Source organism: Lytechinus pictus, chromosome 1, assembly GCF_037042905.1.
Source record: "Lytechinus pictus isolate F3 Inbred chromosome 1, Lp3.0, whole genome shotgun sequence".
Taxonomy (NCBI): Eukaryota; Metazoa; Echinodermata; class Echinoidea; order Temnopleuroida; family Toxopneustidae; genus Lytechinus; species Lytechinus pictus.
In genome coordinates, this window is record NC_087245.1 from 39,275,246 (window position 1) to 39,292,665 (window position 17,420).

Here is a 17,420-nt window from a genome sequence, read left to right on the forward strand (position 1 = left end):
AAAATAAGATTCGAACTACTCTTTCTTAATTATTTTTGAAAATATAAATTGATATGTAAAATAGTAACTTGATATTTTCACATTTATTTACAGAAGATTTCAACTTAGCACGAGATACCTTTTATACCCCTATTATTGAATGTAGTCTCCCAAGTTACTTTTTGCTTCCACTATATACTGTTGGCCTATGTGAAAATAAAAGACTTGCTTGGTGTAGGGTGTAATATCAATATATCTACATCTTACTATGATTCCAAACTACTCTCAAGTATCTTGAAAGTCTCTTGCATTTAACTTCGTTTTTGAATTCCTGAACATTTTATGGCGGAAAATGAAACAAGAAATGGAAAACCCAAGAGGAGATATAAGGTAGGTTAAACTATTGATCGTTTTATTCAACAGAGTAGTAAATTGACACAGAAGTGTTTGTTCTGTGGTGAATGCGAATGAGAAGAATAGAAAAGGCTTGTTGAACATGATCCCGACATGAATAAGAAAAGGGCTCTTTTACAAAGTGCTCCTGCATTGAAATAAACGAGGACGCGAATTACGTCGTATAATGCCTCTATATATGAATTAAGCGTCACATGAGCTTCATGTTTTGAGTCACACGGGTGTACGATAGAAGAATCCCATGTACTATGAGTAGGAATTATTTTATTTCCGAGTATGCATGTGTTCCAAGACTTTCTGACTTCAGTAAAGGTAAGTATAAAATCACGTACATTGTTTACCTATAAATAATGAAATATGTTAGAATGATATGTCGTTGTTTCTTTAAAAAAAAAAGAAATGTAGAAAAAGAAATAAAAGGAAAAAACTATATAAGATAGGCCTACTCCATACTGTTAAATATTCTGCCATATTCAACTAAAAACCTCACTATTATTGATGCGTATATACCTATCTACTACCGATTATATACTACTACTACTACTACTACTACTATAGTAGTAGTAGTAGTAGTAGTAGTAGTAGTAGTAGTAGTAGTATAGGTAGTAGTAGTAGTAGTAGTAGTAGTAGTAGTAGACTACTACTAACTACTACTAGTACTACTACTACTACTACTACTACTACTACTACTACTACTACTACTACTACTACTACTACTACTACTACTACTACTACTACTACTTCTACTACTACTACTACCTATACTACTACTACTACTACTACTACTACTACTACTTCTACTACTACTACTACTACTACCTAGACTTCTACTACTACTACTACTACTACTACTACTATACTACTACTACTACTACTATTGCTGTTGCTGCTGCTACTGGGTTAAGTATCATAATGATTGAACGAGCACATTCTCTACGGGAATGATTGTGTTATCAGAGCCAATTCCATAATACCACTTCAAGAATTCTATAAAATTAATATTTCAGCTTTAGCATGAGGAGTTATTATAGGCCTTTTCAATATTATACTTAATAATAAGCTTGTGCGCAGCAAGAAAATAAATAAGTTCTTTAAATATTGTTATGAGTAGAATAACGTGTAACAATTGTTTTGGTAAGAAAGTTGATTGAATTCAAAAGCAATATAGTGGTAACAATACATTTTAAAGCTTTATGAAAAATGTCTTTATGAGAAGATTAAATGTTATTACATCGAAAATACTGATTCCATTTGAAGATTTTGCGATTGGACGAATTATTTGAATGGATAGAGATTGATCAATCGTGTTATCATTCATTAGATTCTTTTATCCTTTGAACAAAAAATGCATTTTGAGGTTTGCCAAACGATATCTTACTGGATGTTGTAATAATATTATTGTAAATCTAAACATACTGCATGAACATGTGAGGTTTCGTGCCCCTTCCCAACGCACTACAAACAAAAATACATACACACACACACCCACACACTCACAATCACAACGTAAATATCATTTTATATGTTTATCATTTACTTTCAGAATTGGTTATGCTCATGCAAGGTCGCTTTATATTACCACCTAGAAATCAATAAAATAGCGAAGGCATCGATTTTAGTTTCTTTTCCATTATAACATCTTGATTTGGGGGAGAGAGAAGTGTGAATTTAGAAATTGAGATGTTGAGAATGTCATCATGATGTACAGAAACTTTTATTTTACTTTGTTACACTCAGGAGCGACGTCATATATGGGGTAGGGGCAGGGGGCATCCCACACAATGACTTTCCAAGGAGTGAAAATGGGAAAGAGAAGAAAAAGGAAAAAAATGAGAAAAGGAAAAACAGAGGGGAGAGGACTTTCTAAAATGAGAGACGTGTAATTGTATAAAACCCCCGGTGATTCGAATAAGAAAAAAATATGCCGTCACATTTAAGTCGCTTTGAAGAAGAAGAAGAAGAAGAAGAGGAGGAGGAGGAGAATGAGAAAAAGAAGAAATGTGAAGTGTATAAATAAATTATCAGTAGTAGTAGAAGTATTATTATTATCATTATTAATATCATTATTATTAGAATTATTATTAGTTGTTGTAGTAGTAGTAGTAGTAGTAGTAGTAGTAGTGGTAGTAGTATCAGTAGTAGTAGTAGTAGTAGTATAGTAGTAGTAGTAGTAGTAATAGTAGTAGCAGGAGTACTAGGAGTAGTAGTAGTAATATAGTAGTAGTAGTAGTAGTAGTATAGTAGTAGTAGTAGTAGTAGTAGTAATAGTAGTAGCAGGAGTACTAGGAGTAGTAGTAGTAGTAGTAGTAGTAGTAGTAGTAGTAGTAGTAGTAGTAGTAGTAGTAGTGGTGGTAGAAGTAGTAGTAGTAGTAGTAGCAGTAGTATACTATTAGTCAATATCCCCTTCTGCTCCCAACAAAAATTATCTTTAGTCGGATAAATTCATTGAATTCTAAATAAGAATGAAATTATCTCAAGTAGCATTTTGTTCTTGAATACCGGAAAACCATATATCAATAAAAGTGAATGAAAAAATGATACATTTACCAACGGTATTGGGCAAACGTTCTAAAAGGCTGCATTCGACCGAAGCGAGTGAGTAAATTATTTTGTCCTAATTTATATCCCAAAAAATTAAATTTTGTGATAGAATTTGACATAAAATTCAAAAAAATATATATCACATTTCACCATTTTCCCTTTCCTTCCTTTCCCTTTTTTTCTTGGTCATGATTTAAAAAAAAAAATCATTTTATTTATTTATCTTTTTTTTTGTTGGGGGGGGGGGGGGTCATGGCACTAATTATAAGGTCCCTCCCCATCTCTAACATGTCTAAGCAAGTGTATGGTATAATATTGAGACCGGAAAGAAATATCAACCAGATGTATAAAAAAGACCGGTGACCCGACATTTGTTCGGGTCTTAATATCTCATAGAGCACAGGGTTAGAATTAAAAATGCAATAGAGTCTTGAGTCAAGAATAATATGAAGATTTAGAAATAAATATTTGAATTTTACTTTATTCATTTACTTTTTTTTTCAAAGAAAACAACCGTTAAAGGAGAATGAAACCCTTGAAACCAGCTGAATCCATATCAAAGAGAAAAATCAAAGAAACATATTGTTGAAAGTTTGAGGAAGATTGAATGAATAATAAAAAAGTTATGAGCATTTGAATATTGAGATCACTAATGCCATGTAGTTCCTCCCATTGGCAATGCGACCAAGATCTGTGATGTCACACACGTACAACTCCCTCATTACTTTAGTACTTATTTCACTTATATTCTCACTTTTATAGAGTCTATCACAAGGTGAGGTGTTCTCTTTATGAGAGGACAAGAACAGAGGTTTCACAACATTATATCATTGATGAATCGTTTGTCATATGATTAGAATGAGCAAAAAGATATGTTTTTGGGTATATTTTCAGTGTCCAAAAGGGGAGAGTTGTTCATCTGTGACATCATAGATCTTGGTCGCATTGCCAATGGGAGGATCTCCATAGCATTAGTAATCTCGACATTTAAATGCTCATAACTCTTCTATTGCTAGTCCTATTTCACTTTTGTTGATCTTATTCTTTGATTTTTCTGCTTTCACAAAAGCTAACTTGCTCCAAGAGTTTCATTCTCCTTTAATAATATGATATTCATGATGGCGAAAATAGTCAAGTTCACTGGTTGCCAAATAAAAAGAAGAACCCCCCCCCCTGTTTGGCTTAATGTGCAGATTTTCCATCGGAGCAATAATTGTCGCCGGAGAAAATGTCATGAAACCAAAAGACCACACCCTCTCTTTACACACTGCATGCTTCATACACTGCATACCTTTAGAAAAAGCGGAAAAACCGAAACTTGTGATTTGACCGATATAGTTGTATACTATTCGTCATTTCCACGGTGTATAACACTGACACATGTATAGGCTTATCACGACAAATAAAATAACAACCCCAAAAACAAATGGATGATATCCAATGTAGGTCTATACTCTTCTCTCCCATTATTGATTGAAGTACTAATATAATGAGGAATTCTGGTAAAATAAAAATAATTCTAACACAATACGCTTTGTCGTACGGGGAATATTGTGGGATATTTTTAATAAATAGAATAATCGAATAGGCAAATAAAATAGTGAATGACCATTATAAACATTAGATGTGAACAATGAGTTGACCAACTAATTGTATTGTACTTATTTATCGGTTTATTGATGATATAAATTCATGAATTTATTTTCGATTGACTTTGTTTTATGTTTACATTAATAAATATTAACTTGTCTTTAAATGTGACTAATGTCTTTATAAACTTCAAAATCCAAAGTGACTGCGAGGGCTTCAATGTAAGAATATACATTAAATTAGCACGTAGGAATAACAAATATCTTCAATTAATTATGGTATTACCCAAGTACGAATTTCTTTTCAATTCGCAAATGCTGTGTACTTAACAAAACATCTTAAAAGTCTTAAACTTATGTATATATATGAATAAAAACCTGGAATTATGTGCTCGTGATATTTCCATTAAGTATGAGTGGGTAGCAGAGAGGAATTTTACCAAATTCCTTCTTATTAATGAGATAAAAGGCTTCAATGGTCTGTTTTTTAATCAGAATTTTTCAGAACTACTATTCTTTGTCTCGTGTAATAATAAAATGGAATTCCAAATATTTAAGTCGTAATAGAACAGCGTGAACTTCCCTTTGGAAATTGACTCTGGTACACTGGGTATATAGTTTCAAATATTTCTGGGAGTGTTTTATGAAGGAATTGTTCGACAAGTCCTGTTTTATAATCAGACAGTTAGGCCTACCATAGGAACGGTGCTTCTCGGCCAATCAAAATCAAGGAAAGTGTCAGTTGTGAGACCGGGGGGGGGGGGGAGTCAAAATTTATTGCTGTACACACGTACACACATGTGGCAAAATTATTTCCAAACACCCCCTAAATGAGCTTATCTCTGTGCAAAATAACCCCCTAAACAAGTTTTTCGCGGGCTTTATTTACACATTTTGGCCCCTAAACAAGTTGTCGCCAGATTATGACCCCGGGGAAAAAGCTCCGGGGGAAAAAAACATACACTAAACACGTTTGGCTAGTCTTAAAAAAAAATTTGAAAAAAACATACCATAAATACGTTAACCCTGTGATTGACCATTGACCAGTTTTTCAAAACTGCCCCTTTTTTTTTGAAAATCGGTGTTTTTGATACCCTTAACGAGTGCACGCTCGGCCCGCGTCCAAAACTTACAAACCACCCTTTTAAATGCGGTTTTTTTTGTGTACGCGTGTGTACAGCAATATATTTGACAGCCCCCCCCCCCCAGATGTGAGAACTTGTCAGACGAATAATGTTGATGAAACGCTGCCCAGGAGTAAAGGGTGGTAGAACGTGTGGACTTTGCCTATTCAAAGGCCATCATTTTAATCGCATACGGTTATCCCTCAAAATTTTCCCCTTTTTAGTAGGTTTAATCAAGTGTCACATTTTAAGTATTTTCCTTTTCGTTGCATGAACATAATCTTTCAGATACAGAAAGGTTGAAATCTCACGTTTAACATTATTTTTGGACCAATTAATTGTATATTTTGCCCTTTCATGGCACTATAAGCTAATACCCCGAGTGGCCATGTTGCAATTAAACTACAAGTTGCCATTGCAGAACATACACCACTAGCTAGCTTATACACCAGTGCAATATCCCTTATCCATTTTCACCCCCAAATCACGCCCTGTATTGTATAAATTCACTGCATGAGGCGAACCCTCATATTCTTTTCAATTTTTTGTTGAATACATTTTTCATACTTTATTCAATTTCCCCGAGTCAATAGAACGAGGCAACGCTCTGATGAGTAAGTTATGCAGCTATTTTCCTCACATAGATAACTTCGTAAACTAGACTGAGAGGGTTAGAGGGTTTCACACACACACACACACACCATCACACACTCCCTTACGCACAGGATACACAGCAACACGCCTTACAATTATTATCATCGCCATTGTTGTGTGACCTATGTGCTCCTTTTTAAGTACACAATTTGACATATTTAACCGACGATTGATATCTATGAAAGAGGAAACCGAGACTTTATACATGTATTTCCCCCCATTTTATTTTTTCAGAACGAACATTTGTCATTTAGATCTGGATAGCTAAATGTGCGGCATGTTCAATTCAATTCAATTCAATTTCAATTCAACTTTATTTCCACAATAATATATATATATATATATATATATATATATATATATATATATATATATATATATATATATATGATATATATATATATATATATATATATATATATTGGCGAAGAAGCTCAAAAAGCATTGAAGCTAGAGACGTAGCCTGGATATATATATATATATATATAAATACAAATCTTTAACATTAAAATATATTTCACATGTGGAGGGGTCAAAGGAACACAACTGCTGCTTGTATAAATTGGCCCCATACTGATAACAAGTATCATATTAATACATTATTAGCACAAGAACGATAACAATATAATCATAATTATAACATAATTAAGATTAAGTCCAAGAAAGAGAGGGGTGAAAGCAGATCATTACAATGAAAGGAAAGCCGTGTTTAGAAGTGTTTCGTCCTGGAGACATGCACTTTGAAACTGATTAAGAGATTTACATAATTCAACAAAGTTAGGAATTTGATTCCAAAAGAGTGGTCCAAAAAAGAAGAAAAAAAACCCAGATAAAACCCAGTTAAAACTGTACGTGACAAGAAAGGGTGGTAAATGATACAATTTCTAGTTTGATATGAATGGTACAAAATCATTCATGTTAAAATAATATTGGGGAGACTTTGGTAACATCTGATTATGGCATTGGTACAAAAATAAATGTGGACACGGGATGGTATTTGTTGGATTTAGCAGATGAAATATATAGACGAGGAAAAAAGATTATGATGGGTCAACTTTGACGAAATGGAGTGTGAAATGGCCATGATAATCTCTTGTAACGATGACAGGACATGTTCAAATAAAAGAATGCCCGTTTGAGTATTTTTGTTTGGAATTATTTTTATTTTGGTCACACTGGCCCCTTCGAAGGGCATGTTTTCATACAGTATTTTAATTGCTATATTCTTATATCATATGCGTGATATGCAAGACCTTTACATCTTAAGGCCATCGCACACCTTACGACTGTTCGCGATCCGATTTTGGAACAAATCGCATTTTGCTCATTTTCTGAAAATGTTAATGGAACATACCATTTTATTTGAGGTTAAAATTAATTGAAAGAACACTAATATAACCATTTTGAAAGATTGCAAGCCTTTATTTTGGATTAAAGACCAAGTTAGTTTCAAATCGTAGTCGATCGTACGACTGCTATGACGTCTTTACGACTAGATATCAAATTCGCTTTTATTCTAAGAAGCATGATAGCCGTAGTCACAGATTTGAACATAGGTATTCGTACGACGATTTCGAACATTACACAGTAAAATATTATAAGTCTCAATATTAGCATCAAATTCTACTACATTTTATTCTGAAATCGAGTCGCAGATCAATCATAAGGTGTGCGGTCGCCTTTATGCTGATGTCCAGAGTTAATTGATCAAGCTTACTCAAGAGCATGGTTATATGAAAGGGTTGTAAGTGTGGACAGTTGTACCCACTTATAGAATGTCAATTATGATGACCCACTCACGTTATTCTTCGTGACCCTAGCATGTTTTAGAGTTGTCTTACAAAGAATTGTTTAATAATATTTATAGAACCAATTGACCACGCTACCATAGTATTTTTTATTAGAGAATGTTAACTATTTTCGTATTTTTTTTCATTGCAGATAACCGTCTCAAAATGACACCCAATATCAAAAATAAAGTCACGTTTGTTTCTCGAGCGATCAACAGAACTCATGAATTCTTCGACATGGAATGTTTCGTATACTGATAAGGAAAAACAAATATTAATAAAAACTAGATCAAGATATAACCAAATCCCCCTTGCCAAGGGCGTCAGAAACCCTTTCAATGGATGATTTCCTAGTTCCATTTCAAACGCTAGAAATTTAGATCTCTTTGATAAAACAACGTTTGTCCCGTCACCTTTTCGTGGTTCGAGTCACGCCCTTTGACGCGAGAAGCATTTTGAAACGGTCCGTTCCTGTGGTCATCATGGATATTGCGCGGTCGGTGTCATGGTCGCCGGAGACGTATAACATGAGGGAGTTGATGACGTACTGTAAGACACCCATCATTGCTATGGTGAAACAAGGACACTGTTCATTGAGGGAAGAAGATTCATTAAGCCAAGGACAGGTCGGTATAGGCCCAAATCATTCTATATACTCCTTAATGCTATATTATTATATCTCTATATAGCAAAGTAATTAAATCTTTATTTTAATCTCAATCTCAACGTATATTTAAATTCAAATTTTAAGCCCATTTTCAATTTTTAATTTCAATTTTATTTTGATTACAATTTCAATTTTGTTTTGATTTCAATCAAAATTCCAATTTCAATTTGTAATTTCAATTTCAATTCGAAATAAAATTTTATTACACTTTGAATATGAAAATAAATCTTCCCCTACGCTTCCTTCCAAAAAGTGAGACACATAATTTTGTGTATATGCGTATTATATGCGCTCATATTATATACATAGTCATGTATATTATTCGTTTTATTTTATTTATTTTCTTCTTAAAATTGCAATTAGCCAAAGTACCTGCTCCTGCTGCCCGCCTTCTTCTTTCTTTCTACTTAGTGTACTGCACTCCTCTGTCCCTCCTGTCTTCCACCCCTCACCTCCATCCTCCCTTATGATATTGTAAAACGTAATTTTTTCTCACACGATCCATTAGTTACGTTTTTGTCAAGTGCACAAAAATTGTTTGTATTTATTTTTAAACAAAATTATTATTAAGACCCAATATTTATTTGTTGTAATTTTGTAATGTAACTAAGATAGGGGCTTGTCTCTTGTATACAAGCTTTGCTTTTTTTCCGGCAAGTCCCTCCGTTTTACTTTTAAATACAAATGTCATTTGAGATATCTTTATTTACTGAATTGTGTTCCTTAAATCTATGATTATGTTATATATATTATATTTTGTCTTGTAGTATTTTCGACCTTGTTATGTTATGTTTATCATATTATGTACAATTGTGAGACGGAAATAAATAAATCAAATCAAATCAAATAATTTATTTAGAGTTCTAAAAACGTACATTATGTTTTAGGAACAAATCCTTGTCCTCCATCCCAATTGTTTCTCTCCCCATAAATGCGATCCCATACATTATTGATCCCTACGGGCTACGGTACCAAGACAATACAAATAAAAATATAATCAATTACATATTAGATTGTCATGTCTTAGTTAGTAGGTTCATGGTTATGATCGTTCGGAATATTTACAGATTTCTTTATCTCAATTTCTATTACCTCATAAATGAATTTGCTAATGTACAACTGTTTTCTCAATGACAAATCTTCAGATAATATACAAGAAAATAGGTGACACGAGATTACAGTGCACAATAATTTAAAAAAATATTTATTGATTCGTTTATTCGTTTATGATATGCGAATGATATTGATAGCACTGTGTGACAGAAATTTTCTTTTCTATTTGTCTGTACACGTTCCTTTCACCATACCCCATGCAGTTTCTTTTCTTTGTCAGTATGCAATCGGCAGCAGGAAAACTAATTTAAATTCAATATCCTTTTCAGCCGCATTCTATTCATACAAAGAGACTGGATTCAATTTAGTTTCTATCATGTATGTGTAATCTCTCTGTCTCCCCACCCCTCGCTTTCTCTCTCTCTCGGTCAGGGGCCGCGGAACGGTTTTCAAAGTGGGGGGGGGGGGCTGAGCCAAAAGTGGGGGGGGGGGGGGCTGACCATGCAAAAAATCACAATTATATGGTAATTTTTACGTTTTTGTACACGGTTTTGGAAAAAAGTGGGGTGGGGGGGGGGGGCTGAAGCACCCCAGCCCCCCCCGCTTCCGCGGCCCCTGTCGGTATCCCTCTTTTCAGTTGTTTGTCTATAATGATTATAATGCTATGCAGTCATACACACCCTCACTTTTTTTTAACAAGTGCACACCTAGTTACCAATAATGCATATATCATTTCCATTTATTTGAAAGCAGGATAAAAGAGCATTGTAGATTAAATGTCTTGCTCACGGGCATAAGTGCCGCGGTCGGGATCGAACCCCGGACTTTCCATGTATAGCCAGGCGCCTTAGACCACTTGGCCACGGCACCTCCACACAATCACCCTCACCCTCTTCCACACACTCACCCTCTTCCTCACACACACATGCACAAAAATAAATAATAAAACCCGACTCTAAACCAACCGATATGTCGGTAGAAATAATGTGAAAGCTTTGGTCTATGTGGAGTCCGTTCCAAAAACACAACTATGGTAACTTTACCATTTATGGTAACATCCATGGAAACCTGATTTTTGATTGGCTGATGAACCACGTAACCACAGTTGTAAGTCTTGATGAAACGGGCCCCTGGAATTTGTTTCACCGGTGCAATTGCGGCATAACTTGGCAAGACGAAATAATGACAATTTGAAAAGGAGCATATACGTCTTCAGTTGAATGCTAAAGAATGGTAGCTACACTAATTCACAAGAGCGTTTGCATTGGGGAAAGATCCTTCTAAAACCTAGATGCCCATATGCAGCAAACGGTCAACACCTCTACGATATGCAAAAATTGGAACAACGAATGCATCATCTTTTTAAATCATTTTTACCATTTTTATACAGGTGATCAGAATAGCTCGTATTCACACCCAGAACCGTGTGGTTGCCAAGGACGCCAAAGACAGGCTAATCAGCATACCATTATCGTTCCCATTGGACTTCGAAGTGATGCCAAAGAACAAATCGGGGTCCATTAGGGGGACATGTAAGTAGTGCCTCAGTCATACCTAGCAAATCGACTTCTGACCGATAAAGCCCCCATCACACTTATTCCGAATCAAGCAGAATTGGCCTGAATGAAAGGACTATTGTTTGACCACCAATCGGTCATTTAAATCTACTTCCAACATCGTTCGAGAATACCCCTCGAATGTTTTGAAAATGACCAAAACCTTCGGGACGGCCAAAAGAAATGACAAAAATATTTCGAATGCACTCAGAATGCAGTCAGAATATTTAGAATGCCCCTAGAATGTCCAAGAACGTAGCACGAATTATCAATCTGACTCCATTGCGGTTCATTTTGACTAGTGTATGATGATACACCTGGTCAATTTACTGAATTTCAACTCCAGTTTGATGAATTCATAAGTTCCTCCCAAAAATTTCTAGATTTTTTGAATATTTTTTTTCTCCAGCTTCTGCTCGATTCCTGCTGATTCCGAATAAGTGTGACGGGGGTATAAGATTGTGCAACTTCGAATAATGAAGTAATGCTATCCCTGGGAGCGTTTCAATAACATTTTCATCCGACAAGTTGTCAGATCTGACAACTTCTCCTGACTCTGATTGACTGAGAACCGCTGTTGCTATGGTAACTGTCGGATAAAACGTCCGACAAGTCCTTTTATGAAACGCCCCACAGATCTGACATCTTTCCTTGATTCTTAATGGTTGAAAGGCACTATTACTATGGCAACTGTCGGATAAATAGGACTTGTTGGATATAATGTCTGCCAAGCCCTGTCCTGAAATGCTTTCTGGTTGACACTAGCGAAACCAACTTAAGCCCGATCAAAACTATTGCGTTGCTCCTAATCGCCCACTATCGGTCGGTTTTGAGTCTGTTCTTTGGTGTGACTTAACCTAAAGGTCTGTAGTATTCGAGATTGGTAGTGTAGCTGTAGAATCGATCACTTTCCATTGGTGACACGACATATGCTCATGTGACATTTGCTCCGAGGGCATAGAGTTAGGAATGTGATTTTGGTCCTGAATAATGTTTTGATTATGGATAGGGTTTATATAGGATTTGGGAGGTCAACGTGCAGTTTTTCCACCTTAACAATTGTCGCCAGAAAGAAAAATCGTGGAACCATTCTATTTAATGTAGCAGTAACGCCAACAAAACCAACTACAAACTAATCAATAATATGTAATTGAAAATAATGTAAGTATCGGTCTGGGGCCCGTTTCATAAAGGACCTGCGACTGTTGTCACTTTGTTATTATGGCGACTACCATGGTAACCTTGATTCTGATTAGCTGCTGAGCCCTGTTACCATGATAGTTGCTATTATGGCAAAGTTACAACAGTTGCAGGTCCTTTATGAAACAGGTCCCAGGTCCCCGTTTCATAAAACGTGTTATAATAACAAATGTGCAATAAGTGTTAAAAGCTACTGAAATCCTTCAATCTGATAGACTGTTATATCTCTTATAAATATTTTGCATATCTTTATGAAACGGAATCCTGGAGTCGGTTTCATCAGAGTTTTACTCACTTGCGTACCGGTGGAGGGAGGGTTGGTGGGCTCTGTCCCCAAAATTTCAACGACCAAGCCAATAATAATATCTGAATATGTTTTTCCTGTATAAAGATTTTTAAATAAATAAATAAATAAAATAATAAAAAAGAAAGGAAATGGAAAATAAATGGATTTTTGTTTTTGCTTTACCCCTGCTCATTAACCTCTACGTCTTTCTCCTCATTCACTTACCCAGTATATTTTTTTAAAGCCTTTCTTTCGAAACAGAATACCCTGTGTTCAGTTTTATATGAAACAATGTCAGCTATCAAGCCACATATTAAAATAATAAACGGTTGCCAGTTTGTAATGTGATATCATTTTGTTCATTATCGACGTTACGTGACATGTGACCAAGTAGTACTTGTAAACATTCCTTACAAGTTGTACTATTTATTGATAACACATTTTCCCATGTTCCTTTCTTTTTAACCTTCCCGCCATGATTTTAGTCAGGAAATTGAAACGAATGCAGCTCACCGATCTAGTACGCAACTACCAACTCCCGCATAAGGTCAAACTTCCAAACGACCTCCGTCACAACGATATCGTCTTAAATCTCATCGGTATCGATCTATTATCAGGGCCTATCGACTTGCAGCAACTAGAGGAAGAAGTATATCTTCAAGGAAATGCTGTAAACTTTGGTGAGGGATTAATTTTGCCCAAGAATTGTAGGTGACAAATGAGCGAACGTTTCGTTGTCACATGTTTCCAATGTTATCAAAGTACATTCATTATTGTCGACTGATGGTGTCGAATGATGGTCAGAAATGATGTCGACTAGATTTGTAGGTGACATAGATGACAGCATTTCATTATCACATTTTCCCATGTTAACAAAGTACATTCATTAAAATATCTCCTTGTGATTAAAATCCTTGAAATCGACACCGAACTAATGGTTTGATATTTGAGTCTTTCAAGTAATCCAATTAAAGTTCAGCCTTCTTTGTTGCCTTTCATTCAGGTGAGCTTGATACAACGGTACTCAACATCCCTGACCATTCCGATCTAGAGGTCTCGTTAGCCCTAGGACCACAGCCTGGTAGAGAATCACAGTTTAAGAAACTGCAGAATAAACTCGCTGACAAGGTCGCTAAAGATGTCCGGTTTGGAGGTGCCGTCGACGCTCAAGGTTTGACAAATTTATTGTAAAAAACAGACAGACGTAGATGTTAGTAGTAATCTCTAACTTGTAATTGATATAGAGGAGTTAGAATAATTGCGATACATGAAAAAAGAACAAGTGCAATGTGATATTATATGTAGTAACAAAATATATTCATGAGTTATGACGACGAGTGATGATCAAAATGAGACGATAGATTTTGGAAGAGAGGCTGTCGATTATTAAAATCAAAATGTAGTTATTTTGACGAGCGCATGGAAATCACGATGAGAGAATATGACGAGTGGTTGTGACGAGTTACTGTGTTGAATGAGCATATCAAGGAATGATTATAACATCATATGTTGATTAGTGGTGGTGTAGGAAATGAGAAATGGTAGGGAGATACATGATAATGTCGACGGCGATGGTGGTGGTGATGAGGATTCGGATGGTGATGATGATGATGATGAACGAATGAATGAATGATGATGGGAAGAGACAATTCATGTGGAAGATGTCATATCGAATGATGGAAGCAATGCATATTGAATGTATGTTGGCGAGCAAAAATATATTGTGTGATTTCGTCCAGTATTGGTGACGATGGTGCTGAACTAGGCATTGCTTGAGACTGACCAGTTCTAACAGGAGGCCGTTAATGGTATAGGGCCGAGTTGTGAATACATGGTATACCAACACAGTGATAGTGGTTAGAGTTATGTTGAATGTAAAATGATTTGATCAAGGCATGGTGATGCTGCCAAATGAATATGATGTGTCAAAAGATAATGAATAGAGAGAGTGGCGATTATTTGAATTATTTGAATCTGAATAAGTTTTGTCGACGATATGTAAGCTTGTATAAGTTTGTCGGTTGATAGTGACGAGTTATGTCGAGTGTTTGATTATTGATCGAATCATGATGTCTGTTATCCTAGAATCAAATGAATGGAAATGTTATATGCATTCTTCGTAACTGTGCATGCGATTGTTTGAAAAAAGGACAAGTGATGGGTGAGGGGGTCAATGTGTTTTTATTGTCTTTGTCAGGGGTTGTTAATTTCAGGCGCAGTAGCACTTTATTATACCGATAAATGATCGTGACAATATGTGTCGAGTGATGTTTATGAATGGCGGTGACCAAATTGTATTGCAGAGAGGTGATGTTGAATAATGTTGCAAGTGATGTTAACGAGATGTAGTGTCGAGAGATAGTGACAAGTGTTGGCAAATTTTGGTGTCGAGTGATGGTGACGACTGACGAGTGATGTTGACGAAATGTAGTGAAGAGTGATGACGATGATGAGTGATGATGAAGAGATGTGATGTCGAGAAAGGATTATGGTTGATTTTGTCAAGTGATGTTGACGAGATATTAGTTCAAGTGATCGTGCTGGATTGTGGTGAGAAGTGATGTTGACGAAATTGACGAGTGATGGTGCTAGGTTACGGTGTAAATGGTGGGATTGGTGATTTTGACGAGTGATGTTGACGAGATTTTGTGTTGAGTGATGGTGCTGGATGATAGTAACAAGTCCTTTTGACGACATTTAATGTCGATTGATGGTGTGACGTGATTTTGACGAGATGTCGAGTCGAGTGATGGTAAAAAGTGATGTTGACGAGATGTGGTGGTGTCGAGTAACGGTGATAATTGATTTTGACGAGATCGTTGTCAAGTGAAGGTGACTAGTCGTGCTGACCACATGTGCTGTCGATTGATGATGATATGTGTCGGTGACGAGTGATGTAGACTATATGTGGTGTCGAGTGATGGTGCTGGATGATGTTGACGAGATTTGATGTCGACTAATGGTGATGGAAGATGGTGACACGAGACGATGACGGGATGTGGTGATGAGTGATGCTTACAAGAGAATTAGACGAAATGTTATGTCTACTGATGGTAATTGATGATAATGATGACAAGTGATGTTGCCGAGAAATTTTAAGTGATAGTGCTGGGTGATGAGGACAAAAAGTGACTTCAACGGACGAGATGTGATTTATAAAAAATTATTAGTGAGGGTGATGGTGACAAGTGATTTGACGAGCTGTGCTTTCAAGTAACAAGTGACATTGATGAGATGTGATGTCGACTGGAGGTGACAGATGATAGTGACAAGTAATGTGGACGGGTAGGGGTGTCGTGTGATGGTGACGAGTGATGTTGACGAGATATGGTGACAAGTGATGGGGATGAGTGATGTTGATGAGGTATGATGTCGATTAATTGTAATGGATGATGATGACGACAACTGATTTTGACGAGATGTGATGACGAGTGATGTTGAAGAGATTTGATGTCGACTGATGAAGATAAATGACTTTTAATACTATATTTTTGTTATTTTTTTATTTAGTGATTAAACGACTCATTCCGATCGGTGTCGAAGACGAGACGCGATCCAGGTCGGGCTCCACCCTCCGAGCTTCGAGATCTGTTCCCGACATCAGAAGTCGGGCCAACGACATCAGCGCCAACGGTCACGCACATGGCGTGGTATCAGGCAGATATCAAAAGCGAGACTCCACATACGGCAGGCCAAGTCTGTCTGCCTTAGAGAAACGCATGAAGGAAAATAATCCACCTCCCTTACCACCACCGTCACCGCTGTACAACAACGGCAACTCGTTCGAATTCAACAACGCCGCCTTCGATATGAATGACACGAGCGACTCGGACGAGCTCGAGAGCGAGGACACCGAGAGCGATGTACAACCCCCTGCTTGGACTGATATCAAGTTGGATGATGACGATGACGACGACATAGCCCCACCGAAATCGCTCTTTGGAACAGTTTCTTCGTTTTCATTCAACAATCCTTCGACGTGGGGGTTCGGGAAGCAAAATGGCAAGGCATGATCTCCAATCAAATGGAACTCCTACAAATTTTGGAAACTTCGGTTTGGTTGAATGTTCTCCCTTCATCTCAATGCGTGCTTGATAACATCAGATATATTTATACTTCTTGCAAATGATACCCGACTCTTCATGATTATACCAATTTAAGAAGAGGCGATATAAATGTTATATAGATATCAGACATATATAACGTTAGTCTGAAAAGTGAAAATTTGTACAAAATAAACACGAATGAACGAATGATCCTGAGTGAAGAGCATGTTTTTCAAATTAATGGAGTTGAGTTTTTATTATTATTATTATTATTTTATTTATTTATTATTATAATTATTTTTTATTTATTATTATTTTTGGGGGGATTCTTAACTAATCATATAATTTAGGGACTTTGATCAACCAGCAAGTTTTCGATTTTGACATCAAGCCCTACTTTACATTTCAAAGCACGTCACCACCAAGCAGTCCACCGTTACTGTAGCATATAACGAATTATTTCACAGAAACTTTAATGGTGCAAAGCATGAATTGGTGCAAACCCAGATTTTTAAGCCTTC

At 36.2% G+C, this 17,420-nt stretch overlaps 1 protein-coding gene across 2 annotated transcripts; it reads left to right on the plus strand.

Moving 5' to 3' along the window:
• Positions 1–191: 191 nt before the first annotated feature.
• Positions 192–17,104, plus strand: LOC129262582 (uncharacterized). Of its 2 annotated transcripts, none has more exons than XM_054900722.2 (6): positions 192–369; positions 8,243–8,717; positions 11,202–11,343; positions 13,339–13,533; positions 13,857–14,024; positions 16,364–17,104. In XM_054900722.2, exons 2-6 carry the CDS (start codon positions 8,574–8,576, stop codon positions 16,864–16,866), a joined length of 1,152 nt encoding a protein of 383 aa, XP_054756697.2. In that variant the 5' UTR covers positions 192–369; positions 8,243–8,573; the 3' UTR covers positions 16,867–17,104. The 2 variants fall into 2 exon arrangements, with proteins under 2 accessions (XP_054756697.2, XP_054756704.2); XM_054900729.2 differs by lacking the exon at positions 192–369 and adding an exon at positions 472–705.
• The last annotated feature ends 316 nt before the right edge of the window (positions 17,105–17,420 follow it).